Source organism: Crocodylus porosus, unplaced genomic scaffold, assembly GCF_001723895.1.
Source record: "Crocodylus porosus isolate Cpor-Errol unplaced genomic scaffold, CroPor_comp1, whole genome shotgun sequence".
NCBI lineage: Eukaryota > Metazoa > Chordata > Crocodylia > Crocodylidae > Crocodylus > Crocodylus porosus.
Window position 1 is genome coordinate 33,533,217 of NW_017728915.1, and position 21,380 is coordinate 33,554,596.

Genomic DNA, 21,380 nt, shown 5'->3' on the forward strand with positions numbered 1-21,380 from the left:
GGCACAATTTGTACTTCCTAGGTCAGGACATGACTAGTTTTGGGAATTGTTTACTGCTTCCAAAAACCAGGATCCCAGTGGCAGGTCGAGATGTTTTTGTTCTAGGTGAGGACCAACTAGCTGATACCCAAAGTGCCTCTGAATTCCTGAAGGTGGGATGAAGCAATAGCCCTCTCACGGGTTGATTTTGCTGTAGTATGAATACAAAGGAAAATGGATGTATATTTTATCTTCCTTCAAGCCAAGAAAGAGTTAAGAATCACAGGACTAAAGTATGTATGATAAGGATTAAAGATCAGCTAAAGTGACAATCTATGAGCCACCAGAAGCTGGCTGCAGTTGCATTTTGACCTGTGCTCCTGAATATAACAGGAAAAAGCTGTTGCTGGTCCAGACAGAGAGGGGATCACAATAGACACATCAGCTCTGCAGAGGGCACTGTCTGTTTTAATTACAGCAGACATGGAAGTGATATTTGGTAGAAATATAGAAGAGCACCCAGAGCCCATTAAAGCAGAGGTGAAAGGTAAGCAGAAGAAAAGCCGTTCCAAAAGGGGCGGGTGGTTTTGTGTTCAGTTATAACACTTGCTTCCTCCTGCCATGGTCGCACTAAGAAGGGAAGCTGGTAGCTTGAGAGAGAACAGTGAATATTTGCCTAGATGATTCAGATCAGCTTTTATTTTTGTCTTATGGATGTTTCCATGAGGACTTTTCTTGAAAGCCAGTTTGAAAAGGATTCACAGAAACTTGTGCTGACGGATGTGGCCAAGGGACTGAGTTCAGTGATTTTATTCTGTGCTTTTATTTCTCTGCTGCAAGCCCTCTTTAGCCTCTCTGTTTACTTTCTCAGCTGTGCCGCTGATACAACATTTCCTGGAAGTGGAAAAAGCAACTTTTGTGACGCTGTCCTTAAATGCAAAGAGAAAGATGGACATGTCTGGTTTCAAGTTGTTCTGTTATAAAGAGGGCAAAGCAACCCAGACAAAAGTGAAAGTTAGTGATTTCATAGAAAATGCCTTTTTTTTTTAGGTCAGGTCATGAGTGCACCTTTTGTGATGTCCTTTGAGCCACTATTGTGTATGCAGTCAATATGTTTGCCTTGACATGTTTTACCTTGCACAGGGGAGTGTTTGCAGTGCAAATGGGTGAGGAGTATGGTGAGGTGTGGGTTTGTTTGGGTTTTTTTGACTTTGTCATTTAATTTAGTAATAAGTAGTTGTGGTCAAAAAAGAACCTCTGGAAGAGCCCAAATGGGTGTAGAATGCCCTCTGGTTTTGGCTTTTGTTCTTTGGGGTGGAGCAGGGGCAGGCAAAATACGGCCCACAAACCAGGTACAGCCCACCAGGCCATTCTATCTGGCCCACAAGGCCCCTCCAAAAAACAATTATTACTGGCCCGTGCTGCGAGCCCCACGTGCTGGCACAGAGCCAGCCTGGTCTGGCTTGAAAGCATACGCCAGTGGGCTGAGTCAGGTTGGCTCCATACCGCCATGTGCAGCTCTTGGGACTCAGCCAGAGCCACACACAGCCGGGTTGCACTGCCTGCCACAGCCACGAGCACCCCAAGGGCCCACTGCCTGCTCCTGCTCCTGCTCCTGCTCCTGCTCCTGCCAGCAGCAGGGGCTGTGCGCCATGGGGGGCATGTGGTGAGGGACCCCACAACCCCCACCCCCACAAACCCCACACCCACCCATTGTGTTTTGGAGTAGGTAGGGTAACATGGTGGTCCAGAAATTATATGAAGCAAGGATTTCTTAGGGTGATCTCTTCTTTCAGGCCAATTGTGGAGCTGGGACAGAGTTAGACAAGGCTTTCTTCTTCAGAAGCAGAACATGCTTGAATGACAGGCTGGTTAGAAGTGTGTGACCAACTGGCTTCTTTTGTTGGGTCCAGACAGCCCAGCTTCCAGTGCTGTGGCAGTCATGAGGGGTAGTTGGGCCGTGGCCTGTGAGCCAAGGTTACAGATTGACTTTCCAATGTCTTAAGTGCGTTTGGAGAGAGCACTATGGATCATAGGCATTGCTGCCACCCAAAAGCTGTCTTGGGAGACAGCACAACTTGCTGTTCTACTATTCAAACATGAGTATTAGGTAAACACTCTCACTCCATAAGCTATTTATATTAAACTAGTTCAGCTTGTTTATACTAAAGATACTGCTGAGCTACAATTATGTCTCTAACTCCAACAGGCTGGCTCTCTCGCAATATATCATTTCTTGAGTACTTACATTCCTCGTGTGCATTTGCCTTTGCATTCCTGCCTCGATTATCTTTTCTTTGTCCTTTCCCCATGTATCTTCCACAGTATTCTTCACCATCTGGGTAATTCCAGGCCTGGAAGACCAAATCTTTCCTGACTCAGGGCAAAAAGAAATCCTGTCAATTGCCCCAGAGCTTTGCATTTGAATAAGACAAGGATCAAATCACAGAAAATGAGGGTTGGAAGGGACCTCAGGAGGTCATTTTGTCCATCCCCATGGTCAGAGCAGGACCATCGCCAACTGGATCATCCTAGGTTTGGTGCTTAATGTTTTCAGGATTTGAACACTTTCAATAACATGCCTTATTAGCTGTAGAGCATAAACACAATGCTTACAAGGTCAAGATTGGAAGTATGTGGTTTCACTGTGTGTGCCTACTCACCCGTATTGTATACAGACTGCAACAGAGTTTTCCAGTTCAGTCGCACTTAATAAAGAATGAAAGCAGCTTTCTGCTCCTGCAACCCCACTAAATGCCTTAACCTGATACATTTTTTTCATCAATCCTTTGCTCTATGTCTTGGACAGACTGCACTAACACAATGTACTTCTTCCTGGGAAAAAATGGTGTTTGGCTAAAGTGTGTGTCTTCTTGCCCTCTCTTACCTATTTCTCTTTTCTTCTCATTGTAATCCTGTACTGAACACACACCAGCTCAAAAGAATCAGCCTGTTACACGGTCTCTCAGAAAACAGAATATTTTAGAACTCTGATAAGAACAATCAAATATGCATCTGTTGTTTGTATTATAGTATTTCCCTCCATCTGCTACCCCCAAGGAATTTAAACCCAGGGCCATATGAGGGTGTGTATTCATCTGTGCATGCAATGTTAGTCAAGTAATCTTGGTCAGAATATATTATGGGCAGGGCTGGTAGCATTACCTATTATTAAAATTGCCCAATACTTTCCAGTATTTCAGAAGCTAATCATTTTGATGAACTTGAAGCATTTGGGCTGGATTTTTCTATGCCTGCTGTCTGCCTCTTGACTGACTATTTCAATTTCATTGAAAACATTTCAGCTGCTTTTGAGAATCAAGTGAAGAGAAAATGTTGTTTGGCAGTGTTACGTTTTGGTGACTTGTTGAACACTTTCATTGTCCACATGTTTTGGAGGAGGGGCTTTGGATCTGGCAGAGGGATGGTCTTTGTGTTGGGCACGGGGTCCCTATCAAATCTGCCTGAATTGGGCCAACACATACATTTTTGAAAAATTGCTGTCTACATAATGCTCAGTAGACATATCTTAGATTTAAGCAGCTGAATTTCACTGTGCTGTATATACTACTGCCCAGGTCTGAGCAGGGCTTTCCCTGCAATTGCACCTCTTGGGTGCTGCGGGCTGTATGGGGCCAGGTCTGCGAACCGGAGATGAAGCAGAGGTACCCTCTCTCTTGTGCTCTCAATATCTGTATGTCCATGGCCTCACATATCTGTGCCTGCTTTCCTAACCTAAACTGCCTAGCTGCTGCTTGCTTTCCTTTGCAACATTAATGATGCTCTCTTAATGTCACTGTTGTTTTCTGTGTAAAATATTCGCTTTCTGGTTTTCTGTGTGACTCATACTCTACCAGTTCTTGTAGCTTGCACTCCATCCTTGGCAACATTTATGTACGTGATCGTACAATATTCCTATTTATACTAAAAATACTGGCATTATTCGTGTCATAAAGCACTGCCATCGTGACACTGCATTACAGTATACTTATTAATTACTGGAATAGATACTGGATTTCATCTTGAAGGCTGCTGCACACCATTTAATCTATAAATTTCTGGTAAGTCCTAGATTTTCCTGGTATTAGTTGATCATACATTTTAAAATGAGGGTACAGAAAGAAAATATTGTCCCCTGTCCTCTCTTTACTCCCCCTAACCATCACCCCCAGTCACTTGCTGATAATTTATTAAATTGTATTTAGGGAAGTTCATGTTTCAGTGTAGCATATACTTGAGACCACATTTTTGAGTGGGCATTATACGCCAGGGTATTATACAAATTGTCCAAATCCTTTCCCATACTCATTAGTGTATCTGGTGGTCTAAAAGTGGCCTGTATTTCTGGAAAACTTGTCCTTCAATTATGGAAAGCTGAAATAAACTATGTCCTAATGCATGTCCTCTCTATTTACAGGGGAGATACCAAACTGGCTGCAGGGGATTCTTCTTCGCAATGGTCCAGGCATGCATACAGTGGGAGAAACTCGCTATAACCACTGGTTTGATGGTTTGGCTCTCATACATAGTTTTACATTTAAAAATGGTATGCTTCTGGATAATATCAGAAACAGTTCAACCCACATTTGATCTCCTTAAAAGATCCATAATGTTTCTTTCTAATCGTGGTTTGACAGGGTTTATAATAACTGAATATTGAATAATTTAAGGCTTGGAAATGGGTCCCATAAAACATTTGCCTGGTTTTGTGTTCCTGTGAAAATCAGGCTCACAAGTCTCAGTTTGGTTAGTGAACAGCCTATGAAAGGGCAGGGTAGTGGCAGCTTTAGGCATAGCAGCCAAGAGAATGGATGGTTTTGCCAATTCCAGTGCAACTTCCCTTCTTTCTGGGGTGGAAGAGTTATACCCCTCAAGAACAGAATCATAGAATTATAAAAGATGAGGGTGGGAAGGACCTCAGAAGGTCACATCTAGTCCAACCCTCTGCTCAAAGCAGGACCAGCCCCAGCTACATCATCCCAGACAAGACTTTGTCTAGCTGGGCTTTAAAAACCTCCAAGGATGGAGCTTTCACCACCTCTCTGGGTAACCTGCTCCAGTGTTTCACTGCCCTCCTAGTGAGAAAAATTCTTTCTAATATCTAACCTAAACTTCCCTTGCTGCAACTTGAGCCCATTGCTCCTTGTTCTGGCATCTGCCCCCACTGAGAACGGTCTAGCTCCATCCTCTTTGTAACCCTCCTTCAGGTAACTGAAGGTTGCTATTAAATCCCCCTCAATCTTCTCTTCTCCAGACTAAATAAGCCCAGTTTCCTCAATCTTTCCTCGTAAGTCATGTCCCCAGCCCCCAAACTATTTTCGTTGCCCTCCACTGAACTCTCTCCAATTTGTCCACATCCTTTCTGTGTGTGTGTGTGGGGGGGGGAGTGCAAAACTAAACAGATGCAGCCTCACCAGTGTTAAATAGAGGGGAATCATCAGTCTGTTGCACCAGCTATCTGTGGCTCCATTGTGCTTTTAGAAAAGTTAGAGGTTGCTGGGTATCACAAATGCCCAGTTATGTCCCTTTCCTCCAGCTACAACCTTTCTCTGCAGGGACAGTATTTGGTATAGGAGCTGCTGCAAGGGCATGGGATGATTCCTGTACCCTGGAGTAGTTTTTCTAGACCAGCTATCCTGGCTTTGGGTCAGTGTTGTGGTGGTGGGTGATACATACGGGCCTTGATTCACTGGAAAGCCTAGCTTGGTAGGTACTGATCGTAATATTGCTACAATTCAGTCCACCATTTGTTTCCATCAAGGATATTGTCATACATTAAAGGGCCAGATCTTCCAGCCCTTCTTGAGACAGATTTCAATGGGAGTTGAGGCTTCTGAGGCTCTTCCATAGGATTAAGCCGGTGTTACTACATCTGCAACAGCGTAATAGAGAATATTTACATCATGGATGAAATCCTGGCTGCTCTGAAGGCTAAAGTAAAATTCCTCTTGACTTTGGGATCAGGATTTCACTCTAGGGTAGGATTTCTGGTTGATGGGTCCCACTACAGTGATTTGGAAGAGATATAAAAGCAAAGAGCTGCATTTCTGCTTTATAGCTCCCTGGAAAAAATGGACTAGCTTCTGTGTGTACTGTGCATCTGGGACTTATGCAGACTTCACTGGTACTCTTCAATCAACAGCTGCAGCACCCCATAATTCCCAACCAAATTAGGTCGTAATGCACTAGTAAAATGAGGCTTTTTCCAGCAATGGGAAACAGCCTGGTTTCACTGAGGTGTTAGGCTTCCTTTTGGGAACTTGAATCTTGTTATGACAGAAGACAAGAGTGAAACTAGGCCACTGTGCTATTTAATATGCAAATCAGGTCTTGCTTATGTATACTTAGTGCACTTAAAAACAACCTTTAGATGAGCAGCCAAGTCCAGCTTGCCACATTTACATCACATGAGCCAGATGTGGCTCTGATGGGATACTGTCAAGAGAGATTGCCTCCCTCCATGCATTTCCCTTTTATTCCACAGTTTTCCATAAAATAGGGAGATTGAACATTACTGGTGTGTCCGTCTGCTTTATCACACTGTGGGATCTTTTCCACTATGTCACGTCTATAAGAGATTTTTTTTTACCTGTTTATCTTTCAGTTTCCCTTGCTGCGCCAGGGCAAATTTTGTGAGAGATTCCAGACACGGGTCTCTTGCCCGCCCATTTCTATGCCTCTTAAAAACATTGCCATATAAAGAAATGGCCACACATTGAAACTACCAGGGTATTGTACTGCTTCCACAAACGGGGCTCTGTCTTTTAACTGTCTAGGTGCATATGCATAAAGTAGTTTATCCACTAAGTCCTTCAGGCATAGAAGGATGCTAATTTTCACAAGCTGACACAAATGGGTCAGGAAAGATTTCTCCCCACTCACCTGCTTATGACAGAAGGCATATAGGTTATGGGCAATGCAATCTAGCTGTGTAATCAAGCTGGGTGGACACAGCACTGATATAGCTCTACTGCTTCCCATACCTGAGCTGGCTTGTTCAGAGCTAATTCAGGTGTCTCTACACACAGTACTGCATTGTGACATACCCACATGTTGTGCCGCAGCAGGTAGCATGGGCTGCTGATCAGACATTTCCCTGTCTCTGCTACTGACTTCTTGTGTGATCATGGGAAAGTCCTTTCACCTCTGATAGTTTCCTTTCTATAAAGTGAACTTAGTAATCTGCTCTGATTTTAGAGAGGTGCTGTGAGGCATCCATGTTCATCCAGTGTACTGTTGAGATGGCAAGGTGCAGCTTTACATCACCATATCTATCTGAATGGTGTATCTGCCAGTCATGGAGAGGGTGACTTTAGGAACAAATGCTTAGACTGGCTTAGAGATGGATTTAGTGGCCTACCAGGACTCCATCCTTTCTAGCTGGCAGGCAGCCGTCAAAAATAATTGGTGTGTGAGAGTTCAATGAAATGTTCTTTACAATGATCAAAACAACAATGAACACCTTGCTGGGGTCGTTTGACCCCAGTACTCTTTCCTGCCATGGGAGGGGGTCGGACTAGATGATCTGCTCAGGTCCCTTCCGACCCTAGAAACTATGAAACAACATGGATTTTTTTAAAGAAAAAGCCAAAGTTATTTTCTTTTCCATAAAGTTAAGTTTAATTTCTCTATTTATCATAACCAACCATAGAAACTGACCCTTAATTCTTCCCTTTCGTCTTATATATTACATGCAGAAATGTGAATGCAGGTGTGTTGTTAAGGGTTGGTCTGTTGGCACTGTTTGTTTAAAATCCTCTTCCCAATGCCCCCCACACAACTTTTTCCTTGGTTTGCAAATACTTTTCAATATTTTTAGTCAAAATGTGGGTCTGTCACCTTTGGCAGCCCATAAGTATGAACAATGTGAATACAACCCTGTGTTCCTTTGCAAGTTTTCCTGAAAATTAGGAATTGGTAGCCCAGCAAAATGCATTGAGAACCTCTGCTTAGTCAGAAGTCAGCTGGATGAGATTCTCTTGCAACTTCTTTTATCTGAGAGTCAGTCTATTTTAATACACAGATAATTATTTTCCATAGAAAATTATGAAAGGTGTCAAAATACTGTATTTGTTCCTTGCAGGTGAAGTTTACTATAGGAGTAAGTACCTGCGCAGTGACACATACAACAGCAATATAGAAGCCAACAGGATTGTGGTATCAGAGTTTGGAACTATGGCTTACCCTGATCCATGCAAGAACATATTTGCCAAGTAAGCAATGTTTTTCCCAATGAATGTATCCATCCTATTTCTAACATAGAAGTTTTTCTCTTCACTCTGCACATACATACCAACTTTGAGATTTATTTTGCAAGATTAAAATTGTCCTATCCCTCACAATGTCAGGATTTAAATTCAGGTGTTGGGGTTTTTTTTTAATAAAAGGAAAATTAACCAGTAGTCATGTCAGAGGGACAATTCATCCATCACTTCCTTACGGAAAATGCTGTAAAAGTTAACAATATTGGATTGCCTTTCAAAATGTGGTGTGTGATTGCATGCAGAAGTATGCATGCTTGAGACAGGACTTGTTACTATGTATGTTCTCCACTGACTTCAGTGGCAGCAGGACTGGTCCTGTAATTAAATACATGCTTTTGCATACAAAAGCAGCAACTGTGTGTGTCCATTTCTGGATCAATTAAGAGCAATTTGAAAATACTGTGCTGTTTTGCTGTCCCATCAGCCAGTAGAGGGAGTGCTGGTTAAGACATAAACCCACTTCCTTCCACTAGTTGTACAACATACTGGTCATATCCTGCTTTAAAGTAACAAGCAGATCCATGGTAACTTCAGTCCCATTGAAGCCAATATGTTAAATGATTTAAATACCTGCTCTTCACAGAGCCTCATGTGTTTATATTACATCTCCTCCACAGAGCATTCTCCTATTTGTCCCACATCATTCCTGAGTTCACAGACAACTGCCTGATCAATATTATGAAAACTGGCGATGAATTTTATGCTACAAGTGAAACTAACTTCATTAGAAAAATTAATCCTCAGACACTGGAGACACTAGAGAAGGTAAAACTAAAAACGTATCCGTCCAGTTTCTCTGCTAACAAATACAGTTTCAGGCTGATCTTTCCAGCTGGGCTTTCCAGGAGGCCAAATATGACATAATTGGAATCAGGAATGTTGAAGGGTGAGAACCAAGGAGGATTTGGGGATCTCCAAGTTGGCACTATAGCTATTAATTCCTAGGAACCTAGTCCTCAGGGTGGCTAGGCTCCCTGTAGGGTGCAGAGAGAGATCCAGACACTTCGGCAAGGCAACCTACAAAACCTGCTTGCTGATGGGAGCTGCCTTCATCTCCCCAAAAGAAAACCTTTAGCACAGAAGTATACAAGAAATCCTGCCCTTGCTAAATGAACACAGCTGAAGTTGCTGACTTAGGGTCAAGTGGTTCAATTGTAACACTACTTCCTCACGTGTTGTAGACTGAAATACCTTATGCTAGATGAGTTCTAATTTCTTAGATGTTTTCTAAGCTATGTAGAACACTGCTTTTAATTCCTTCTTTTCCAACTCCTAAATAGGTTTGAAACCTAATCTTTCGTGAAATTTCCTGGACTGATGACCCAACTGAGTGCAGTTGTTTCAGTATGGGATGGTCAATAGCACAAGTTCCTTTAATTATTACATGAATCTTCCAGTGTGACAAGATGGCCATTAGGACCAAGACTCATATTTCAGCTTCGTTGGTCTGTTCTGGTCCAGAATCAGTTAAACATTAACATGCCTATTAAATCCCAGTGATTTCAGTGTTTGAATTTAAAGTTAGGACATTAATCCTGGGCTTCCCTGCCAAGAGAGCCTACTAGAGCCAAACAGAGGCATGGTTTCTGTGATTTTGGCTAAGATCACTCTTTTCATGTTCTCCTTCTTCATCTCTGCTACCTGCTGTTCTGTGGTTTTGTAGGTTGATTACACTAAGTATGTAGCTGTCAATCTGGCAACCGCTCATCCCCATTACGACAGTGCTGGAAATGTTCTCAACATGGGAACATCCATAGTTGGCAAAGGGAAGACAAAATATGTTGTATTTAAGATTCCTTCCTCAGTGCCAGGTAAGAAATGGCTTTTGCTAGTGTTTTTCCCCCCTGCTGATGGGAAAAGGGGAAGTCATGTGCCACAGATGCCCTAGAAAAATCACTATTTTTGTGTACATATTGTTAATTTGTGTAGTTACCTCTCACTCGTCACTGTTAAGGTGACAAGTGGTAAATAACTGCATAAAAATTCCATTTGAAAAGAACTGATCAGACCCAAGTTCATTATGAAGCCAGACTGGCTATTCAGAGTGGAGCAGTTTCATTTCAATCACTGTATCTGGTGGATGGACTGAACTTTGCAGTCTTCACGGATGCCGAATTCCCTGCCAAGCCTGAAGGTGGAAGCAAACAATGCCCTGATGGAAAGATGCACAGAGAACTCTCTGAGTGGCAACTTGCTGTATTCTGCCCCATATGGGGGAATATAATCACATATAGCCAATGGTGAGAATTTGACATTCACTTGGGCTTGATTAAAGTCTTGTCTTTCTTTTTAAATTTGTGTTTAGAGGAAGAAAAGAAGAAATCTTGTCTGAAGCACCTGGAGGTGATGTGCTCAGTTCCTTCCCGTTCTCTCCTTCACCCAACCTACTATCACAGCTTTGGAGTCACCGAAAATTACATTGTCTTCATAGAGCAGCCATTCAAATTGGATATTCCCAAGCTGGCAACAGCCTACTTCAGAGGTGTCAACTGGGCTTCCTGCCTTTCCTTCCATAAGGATGAGAAGGTACTTTTCTGCTAAGATATGAGCAGTGGGGGAAGCCATGGCAATAATTACTCTCACTCCCTCCTCATTCTTCTCTGCAGTATAATAAGCTAAACAGCTTCCCAGCGGACAACTTTATTCTCTCCTAATTCCACCCTCCATGCAGATGTTGCCCCCTCATGCAACTAGAAATGCCATAAATAAACCTTTGGTGCTGAATCTAACAGTATTTGACAAAGACCCCACACCAGCAAAGAAACTCTGCTTCTTTGAAGGGTCCAGATCACAAGGTACCATCATCATGGACCACGATGCTTTGAGAGCCTCATAGCTGCTTTTACTTTTTATTGCACATTAGGTAAAAGAACCAGGCTGTTCCGCTGGGTCTGGATAGTAAATAGCCCTCAGTGACAGTGTGGCTACACTTGTGCAGGAGCATAGGCAGGCAAAGTAGCTCAATGCAAGCTCATGAACCCTGTCACTCAGCACTGCTAATTAGCTTACCCAAAGTGCCAGGCGGATGCAGCTTCTCTACCCAGCGATAGTAAATGTAGCAGGTAGACAAGGCCTGGAACCAGCCAAAAGGGAGCTTTTCCAGTTCAGGAAAGCATCTGGAGGGGCAGGTCGATGGTGGGACTGCAGCATGTAACACTGCAAAGGTTCTGGGCTTGGAAGCAGGTAGGGACAGGCTGCTGTGATAGGACTGTCTAAAGTCCCCAGGGCAGCCTAGTCAGGAGAGTGCAGAAAGTGATTGAAAGCTGTCTTCATCCCCTCCCCCAGTCTGCATGCGTGCCATGTCTCCAACAGTGTCCCTGGCACTGCTCAGGGGTGACTGCTCTGGAGCACGCCGCTCCTGCTTCTACCCACCAAACCAAACCAGGCAATGCGGCCATGAAGCTGCTCTCAGGATGCCCATTTTAAGCCACCAGAGGGCGCTCCTGGAGTGGCTTCACCATCATACTTGGGGGGTTGGTGTGTTTGAGCAGGAATGGATACGAGGCAGTTCTGTATTTCTTATTATTTTGTGGCACATCCTGAGGCTTGCACATACCATTTTTTTAAAGCAAATGAACTATAATCTAGGTGGAATCATCTCTGCAATGTTTCACCAATTTAATAAATAACCACTTCCTGCTTACTGACCCACATGTTGGCCGTTTTTCAGACCTGGTTTCACTTCATAGACAAAAAGACCAAAAAAGATATCTCCGCCACGTTTTATACTGATGCCATGGTCCTTTTTCACCACGTGAACGCCTACGAGGAGGACGGCCAGGTCATTTTTGATGTCATATGCTATGCAGATAGCAGCCTGTATGAAATGTTCTATTTAAAATACCTGAATGCAGAGTTTAAAGAAAACACCAAACACTTTTCCCTACCAGCCTGCAAGCGATTTGTGGTTCCTCTGCAATGGGGCGAGGTAACATGACTTGCTTTTTAATCTATTTTCTTTAAGCAATAACTTTGAATAAATGAGTAAGAGAAAAACCAGTGAAGCAGAGGTTGCCAGTCCTCCTACAAATTCCTCATGTTGTTTTTTCAATTATACGCACACTTTTTTTTGCATGTGTATTGGAGGAAAATGTGTGTGTGTGATTCCATTTCCCCCACTACATTTATACAGACAGTGAGCAGATAAGGCATAGAAGGCATATGCACATACATATATATGCACACACACTCACAAATAAGGCTGGAGCTGAAGGACTTACCTTGAAATCAAGTGCCCCAATGCTCTACTTTTAGCTGCCTGATTCTGAAGTAGGACCCAAAGCCCAAAGTTAGGCATGTAGGCTCCCTGTACAATGTATGGGGAAAGTTACACACCATAGATGGCAATTCATAGAGCACATGCTCCAAATGGAGAGTTGCCTAGAGCTGGCCAGTAGGAATTGTTTAGCTTAAAGGTGTTATTGAAATCATCCTTCTGTCTCCAGACCTTGAGCCCCTGAGTTGGGGCTGCAGACAACATCTTCTTTTCAGGGCCCATAGTCCAGAATCCACCCCAAGGGTAATCTCTACAAGAATTCTTTGGAAGATGTGAGCCAGGCTCCTTTTTCTTTAAATCAGGAATGAAAAAGAAGGCAATGCTAGTGGTGTCCTCATCTTTCATATCATGATCGGATGGTCAGAGCACTCGGCCAGGATACAAGACCCACATTCTATCCCGCACTCACTCTGTGGGGATTTAATTTCATATCTTCCCTAATTCCCAAACTATAGGCTAGGCTGGGCTGGGGGCACTTTTCAGTCCCTTTTTGAAGCTGGTTCACAGAGTCAGGAGCAACAGGGCGCCTGTACACAGCTAGGAAGGGAGAATCTTGGATTCCATTTCTTGCTCCCTTGATTGCTTATGCAGTTTGTATTGCGTGCTCATTGAATGAAAAACAGAAATAGAGGGTTGATGCATTTCCTAACAACTGCTAAGTGTCTGTCAGCTCAGACTGAAGCCCTTTTGGGAATGACCAGGAGACAGAGCTGCAGGGATACAGGGAACTTTCTTAGCCAAACAGAAAACTACCTAGGGAGGTCAGGATCACAGTTTTGAAATTTTAGACACCTGCATCCAATTTTAGGCATCTAAATCTGTCCTTGTACCTAACAGTTTCCGGGGTCAGGCTTCAGGATCTCTCCTTAGGGGAAAAGGGGCTGATCGGCATAATAGTTTTTTTTCTGAACACAATGTCATGTGTTCATCCCACATAAACTGATGTATCCAAGCAGAGAATTCTGCACATAAGTTCTGATCCATGGGAATGGAGCCCTGGGCAAAACTTGTCCTTCACTTCCTTTCCCAAAGTATTTTTCAATAGTGATTTTATGACAATAAGATATGAATACAGTGAGAGAATTGCCAAAGAGAGGAAGAAGAGGAAGGGTCTTATCTTCCCGTATCTCTGAAATAGCTTAACTGATTCACAGCATTGCTTTTCAGGAAAAGAACCCATTCTACCTAGTGACCTTTCAGGCAAGCTTCAACCTGATGCAGCGTACAGTGGCTGATACTGAATGTCTTGCTGCATCCTAAGAATTTGATTTTTATTGGTGCCAGTTCTATAGCAACACAAGAGGATTGCTAAGGACCAACCTGTCATGCCTTCCCTGCAATTAAATAGAATTCAGCAGCATTGTACTGAAATACTACACTGAAAAATGTTAATGACATACTCATGTAAACACTTGGTGGCTTGTTTAAAAATAAATATTAATGTGCCTCAATCTTTTTTGAATGCCAGGTAGCATATTTGGTTGCATATGGTGCCTATTTAAAACAATTCCTGCTTAGCACAGCACATGGGCTGAATATGCACAAATTAAAAATGAAAATCCATTTTTATTCTAGGGTATTTTGAAGAAGATGCTCCCCCAACTGTCACAAAGTCAGGAGCAGTTGGGCATTTAACTCCCTTTTACCTACTCTGAGAATCCCACCCATAAATGCTAAATCATGAATAATAATTTATACCACTTCTGTAACAAAATGCCACCTGGGCACTTTTGTCAAATTTGACTCAACTTGGTTTAGAATCACCAGTTTATTAGAACACCAGAAAATTAAAGGTTTTTAGATGGAAACATTTCATGTATAATATTGCAAAATAAGCATGTGTAAGAAACAAGCTCTTGAAGTTGTATCACCCATTTTATGCAAAATGCCTACTTATATATAATAAAATAATGACTGATGAAAGTCCTAAATTAGAAATCCAATCCACCTTTTCAAGTATCTTGAGTTTTTTAGCATCTCTCTCTCTCTCTCTCAGGATGCAGAAATAGGTTCTAATTTAGTCAGACTTCCATCAACTACTGCAACAGCCCTGAAAGAAAGTGATGGTAGCATCTACTGTCCACCTGAAACAATATATGAAGGTGAGTTGTTCCTTAGAAATCCTGAAGTGTCTTTTCTTAAACTTAGGTTTGTTAGGGTACAAGTATCTTTATTAAGTCTTAGTATTCTTTCTAAAAAAACCCCAAACCAAGAGATTCCCTCCCCCCCATCCTCAAAATTAAGTCCCTGATCCTGAAATGAGTATCTGTGTGGGTCTGGGGCTTTGACTCTGGGACCTGATTGCTTCTATATGAATAACAAATGTAAGACTAATGGGAAGTGCCTATTCAAGGATCAGCTGTACTAAGAGCATATTATGAGGTCAAGATCACGGGTCAGATCTGAGATCTAGGGCTTAATTATGTAAGGTGCTGAGAGCTCTTCCTTCCAAAAAGGAAGTGGAAGCTTCCTACTTTCAGGTCCAGGCTCTGAATGTACATTTGGGAGAATTGAGTTTCCAATAACATCTGTTACAACCCAAAATTTTGAACAGTCTAGAAGGAGTTTAAGTCCTGATTCAGACTTTGCAGTGATGCAATCTAAAAGAATACTCCCTGCATCAACTCTATGTGAAAATGATTTAGCAAATTATTCTATAAAAAAATAGCTTTTTATGTAATGCTTTTATGCAGATGGTTTTGTTGAAGTGCAAATGTTTTTTACTTCTCCAGCTATTTTCCTTTAAGAGGTAACAAGAATAGCACACAAGGTATATATTTATCTGTTTACTTTGTGGCGAGGGAGACCCTCCAATTATCTTTTGACAGCTAAACAAACATACTAGGTATTTATATACTTCCTTTCCTTTTTTGTGTCCTTGTGACAAGGTATTTAACGGAGTTCACAGATTCATTGGAATCGGACAGGCCATGCCATAAGCACTTTTGCTATGGCCTCAAATTTGAGATCTCTGGGCTGTCACCAATGTCCCTTAGCACCTGCACCATCCCAGCCCAGTATTTGCAGACATGAGAAAAGTAACTGAACAGCAGTAATATAAATACACTGGGGTCTATGAGGCTGTTACTAACCATGAATGAAATGTTAGTGGTTTATTAACTCACAACCAACCCTAGCTGCACTATATTTATATCCCTGTTCAGTTTTTCAGAATGTATCCATATATCTTGATATGCAAGAGCTACCTTAGACACTGGCAAGGTACATATATATTGGAGAGGACATGTGTTTTCTGTTTGAAGAGTTCTTTTATATGTCTGACCCTTATTTTAATATGCCTTAGATGTATAGTTGTATTCTTTTCTCTTTGTACCAACACACAAGTTCCATTTTTCCATCAGGAATAGAGCTGCCTCGCATCAATTACGACTATAATGGCAAAAAATACAGATACATCTTTGCTGCAGGAGTTCAGTGGAGTCCCGTTCCCACACAGGTATAATGTGTTTGTGTGCTTTATACCTGTGTAATACAAATGAAATTAAATAGTATACACCTAGTTCATGGTGTTTTATTTCACTGAACCAACCCTACACAAGCTAAATTGTGCCTTAATTGGCATCCACGTAACTTTTCTACAGTCTTCAGAGTCTACTATACTCTGAATTGTGGTTCTGCTTTATAATGTGACTCTTCTAAAGACAAACTTTTTTTCCTTAAACAAGTTAAAGTTTGCTAAGTGGCAACCAGTGTGCTTTACTGCTCATATGTACAGACTACAACATCTGAAAGCAGAAATGAAAAGTTGAAAGCGTGCATAAATCTTACATCGCCTAGAGGGGAAAAATTGATCCCGTAGGCCACATTCTCAGTTAGTGTTAATCAGTTTGGCTCTGTTCTAGAGCTATGTCAGCTTGGTACCAGCCTGAGACTCTGGGCTGTTATCACCAAGTAAAAAAAATCATATTCATCACAATAAAGTCTCCATTCTGACCCACTGATACTTTTCAGGAAGTTTTTATTTAATTTCTGCTAGAGGACCAGCTGGCAAGAGAGGAAAAACCACATTTGTATGCACATGCCCCTGATGCCAGTTTCTAAAGACACAATCCCAAGAGCATAAATAGTTTTTAACATGGAAAAATTACATTCACTAAGAATGAGAGATATAGGTAAGCTGACTCTCAATTGTTGTTCATTAAGCAATATCTGAGCAGACAATTACATACAGTGAACAAACAGAACAAATTATGTCAACAAATTACAAAATAAAGTTGGATTTCTTTATGATGCGATAAAATTTGTCACAGCATGTGTGACACTCGCTCAACCAAATCTGTACTCTTGTGATGCCTAACAGAGGTCATTCTTCTTGACATAACTGGGGTTGTTGTGTCAGAGGGTTTATTTTATTTGTTACACAAGAGATGAATCAATCGATGTTTGTGACATGAAACAACAGTGGACTGGTAGTGCAGTGTATAGGCCCAAGGCAGTGTCCCTAGGGTGCTGGCTCATCTTTGCTCAGATGCGAGAACTCAAGGGTAATAGGGACTGTAATTAAATTGAATACCATTACATTTTGTGTGAGACTCCCTTCAGATTTTTGTTAAGAAGGGGAAATATTATATGACTTTATGTGTGCTGCTGTAGACAGTGTAACTCAACTGAATGTAAAACCAGGAAAAAGACACCACCTTTTCTATGGGAGTTGGGTGGATCAGGCACATGCTTCTCCCTAAGAGCCTACATCAGGTATTTACTGTGACATATATAGTACATGGGTGGAATCCTGGTCCCACTGGTTTAATAACTACTTAAACCATCACAGTGAACTGTTACTATTTTTTTATGCCTGCCCTACTTAAGGTTCTTGAGACCACACCAAAAAGGAAATAATGGCTAAACCACAGGATGAGAAGCTGGTCAGGTTGAGCTCTATCCTTACTTTATTATAGACTTCCTGTCCGACTTTGGGCAAGTCACTCCAACCCTCTTGTGCCTCAGGCTCCTCCTCTGTAAAATGAGGGTGGTATTTATGCCATACATATGGCTTTCATGAAGCTTAATGAATATTTATGCATAGTTCTGAGGTGCCCAAATGAAAGGTGCTATTGTAAAGTAATGAAGCAGTATCAATTCCTGCTTTGCTGTCTTCTCAGTGTAATGGTTTCCTCCTAAAGGAAAAACAAAATTCCATGTTTATGCAACTGCAAACATAACTTTGGAGCCTAAAATTTTCAGACACTTCTGCTTTAGTATGCCACAGCAAGCATCCCATGTTGCTCCTTGACTCTAACTACTGGCTCCCAATGCTACTGGGTTATATGTAACATAACTTTGAAGTAAATGGCTACAATGAAGGGTGAAATATTGTGTTTGTCTTTATAATTTAGATAGTAAAAGTGGATGTACTGACAAAGAAATCCCTGACCTGGAGGGAGGAGCACTGCTGGCCAGCTGAACCTACCTTTGTCCCTTATCCTCATGCGAAAGAAGAGGATGATGGTAAGAATGCTGCTCCAACAAATGGGGGGCAACACATCTATCAATACATGTAGCACTTCATGGTCAGGATCAAAGACAATTAAGATCTGTCCAGTTTTGGACCCCCACTACCGAAAGGATGTGGACAAGCTGAAAAGAGTCTAGTGGAGGGTTACAAAAATGATTTAGGGGCTGGGACACGTGACTCCAGAGGAAAGGCTGAGGGAACTGGGCTTAGTTAGTCTGCAGAAGAGAAGACTGAGGATGGCAGCCTTTAACTGCCTGCAGGGTGGTTACGAAGAGGTGGACTGTTCTCAGTGGTGGCAGGTGACAGAACAAGGAGCAATGGTCTTAAGTTGAAGCAAGGGATGTTTAGGTTGGATATTAGGAAAAACATTCTCACCAGGAGGGCAGTAAAGCACTGGAATCGGTTACCCAGAGAGGTGGTGGATCTCCATCCTTGGAGGTTTTTAAGACCTGGCTAGACAAAGCCTTGGCTGGATGATGTAGTTGGGGATCGTCCTGCTTTGAGAAGGGGGTTGGACTAGATGTGACCTCCTGACGTCCCTGCCAACCCAAATTTTCTATGATTGTATGAAAACTCAGAACTTTAATAGTTTCATTATCTCTGACCCCAGTACGAAAAAGCAAAGAAACAATAGGCGAATTCAGCTTTTGTCTACTCTTTTAAAAGAAAACATCATCAGATAAAACCCTCTGGACATTTCATGTAGTCCCCTGAAACCCACACTGAGGGATTTTTAAATCTGGTTGAGTGGTCTTGGAGCTTGATGCTCTTTATTAACTACAGACCATTGCCAATGAATGCAGTAGGATTACAGTCTCCCATGTTATCTCTAGCCAGTCCTGATCTGGACTGACCACCAGTAAAGGTGAATGGGAAGTTTGGTCTCAAGAACTCATTAAAATCAGAAGATTTCCTGTTGAAATTTCTAGCAATGTGGCTAGGTGTGATGTGAGCTCTCCTCCAGGATACAATTAACCGAGGCCACTATTTGGGTATAAATTTATTCCTTAGCACACACTATGCACACCCAGCAACAAGTACAGAACTGAGGTATTCATTAATGAGTGTGTCTTTTATCCTGTTCTCAATTCCATGCTCCCTAGGTATTATTTTATCCTCCATTGTGACATCAGATCCCAGGAAAGCACCGTTTCTGCTCATCTTGGATGCTAAAACTTTCACAGAGGTGGCTCGGGCCACAGTAGATGTAGCACTGCATCTGGACCTACATGGGATGTTTGTACCCGAGAAGGATTTGAAGAGCCAGGAAGACTGAAAACACTGTCATTTCATTAGTTGGACATCCAAATGAGACAGCCCATGTACAGAACCTCGGGAAATCCCTCTTTTGTCAAGTGGGAAGGACCATTATATTATGACCAAGTTTTTCCATAAAGTAACTTTTCACTACAAATAATAGAGATGGGCACAACTGGCAAATAACTGCTAGAAGTCAACATATAAATAGGACAAATATTTCTCTTGCTCTCCCCACCTCAGAAGTTGTGTGCAGTTTTGTGGGGAGTCCTGTTTCTGTCCATATATCATACGAACTAACTCATACACAACAAATGTTTGAGCAAGCAGCGGTAGTGTACTTTACAGTGCTGTACAGCAGAGGTGCTCAGCCCCCATCCAATGGTCAGATCTGGCCTGAAGAGCCATGTAATGCAGCCTACAGGTCTCCCCACAAATCTGGAAATTTGGCAGTGGGGGAGCGGTGACAATTAACACTGCCATCACTCCCCTGCTGCCAGATTTCCAAGCCCCACATGAATGGATCAGCCCTTGTCAGGCCAACCTCACATGGTGGGATCAGGCCCCGTCTCCATGTGGTTGGATTAAGCCAGGGCCTGATGTAGCCACATGGGAACAGCCCAGTCGGGGTTCAGTAGAGCTAGCCAGGAACAGGCCTTGGCTGGGCTGTTCCCATGCAGCTGCATTGAGTCTTGGTTGTGCCCACAGACTGGATCTGGTTGATGGACAGACCTGGCACTCCTCATCTGGCCTGTGGGCTGAAAGATTGGGTACCACTGGTGTACAGTGTGACTTTTGGGTTTTGCAACACACACAGATTGCTTCAGGACTGCGTAGGATGGTCCAAAGTCTCCCCTGTCAGAAATCCTGACGTTTGTCTATTTGCCATGAATCATTTGTGGCATCACTTTATTGAAGGTCCCTTGTGATCAAAATGAAACATGCAACTGAGCTGCTGCAGCTTTCTAATCAAAAGCCCTGGGAATTTCACTTTATTCATCATCTTGTAACATTTAAAAGGTTGGGGGTATTTTCTCCCTTTTTGCAATTAAGACTGCAGCCAGGTGAACTTATTGCAAATCTAACATGTTTTTGTATCATATTTAACTATTTTAATGGTTTTCAGTTTTAACTTTACCAGCTTTTGAACTGTATTTTCCCTTTAATTGTCTCAAAGATAGTTGTTGGGCTCTTTACATATAGTGTCAGTGTGCATGCTGGTGGGAATAGGTATGATACGAGCAGAGATCAGATGCTGAAGTTTAACAAGTTACATGTTTTAGAGTATCAAACCTAACTTAGGCCCTATCTGAACTAAAGAAAACCTATATTTTATGTCACTGTTGTATTTAGGTGTTTGTACTGTGATCTGCTTAGGAACATGCAGAGTCTGGTTTGTGGTTGCTGTTTTGGTAGGGATAGACATTTGCTAATGTCCCTTAAAATTCAGCATCATTCATACCTGCAACTTTAAGGAAGATTTAGAATATTGGTGCCCCAGAGCATGGGCATGTGTGGTTAGTTTGTTATGTGAATGGGCCCCAGAAATTTTTCTAAACTTGAGACTTATTTTCTTTAAGATGTATGACTGTAAGATGGATAGTAAGATGGCTGGATCATCGGGCTCAATGCATCGAGGTCTAGTTAGTGTTCACACTGGATTTATGACTCAGATACCCTGTTCCAGGCAAACCCAAACCCCCAGACCAACCATGACCTTTCCATTCAATAATAGGCAAATTTTATTGATACACAGTGTTAACAAAAAAAGAATAATACAAGCAATTCTATATATCTACCAATCCTAGGGCTGTCACCTAAGTCAAGGAACATCCAGCCAGGCTGCGAGCTTCACTCTGAGGTTCTCTCTTGGATGTCAGATGTGAGCATCCTGGAGGTTGGAGGCTGAGGTTTACCCCCTCCCCGCAGTGGGGTGTATGAGACAGGCTGATGGTATGCCCTCTGTCCATGGTGCCTCGAGTTCTCCTCTCGGGGAACCTTTTCTGGGGACCCCTCTAGGGAACCCTTTGCCGTTCTAAAGTCCCTTCTTTTGTATTCTTTCCCCCTCCTGATGACTCTCCATTCATGATTATTGCTGCTTGGTCTTTCTGTGGTTGTCATATTGTCC

The 21,380-nt window shown here is 42.3% G+C and overlaps 1 protein-coding gene across 1 annotated transcript; it reads left to right on the top strand.

Moving 5' to 3' along the window:
• Positions 1 to 422: 422 nt before the first annotated feature.
• BCO1 (beta-carotene oxygenase 1) lies at positions 423 to 21,030 on the top strand. The gene is made up of 11 exons (XM_019535934.1): positions 423 to 526; positions 4,397 to 4,525; positions 8,063 to 8,192; positions 8,861 to 9,008; positions 9,907 to 10,054; positions 10,549 to 10,769; positions 11,914 to 12,171; positions 14,516 to 14,621; positions 15,882 to 15,976; positions 17,877 to 17,988; positions 19,099 to 21,030. The coding sequence occupies exons 1-11, from the start codon at positions 463 to 465 to the stop codon at positions 19,269 to 19,271; spliced, it is 1,584 nt and encodes a 527-aa protein (XP_019391479.1). The 5' UTR covers positions 423 to 462; the 3' UTR covers positions 19,272 to 21,030.
• The last annotated feature ends 350 nt before the right edge of the window (positions 21,031 to 21,380 follow it).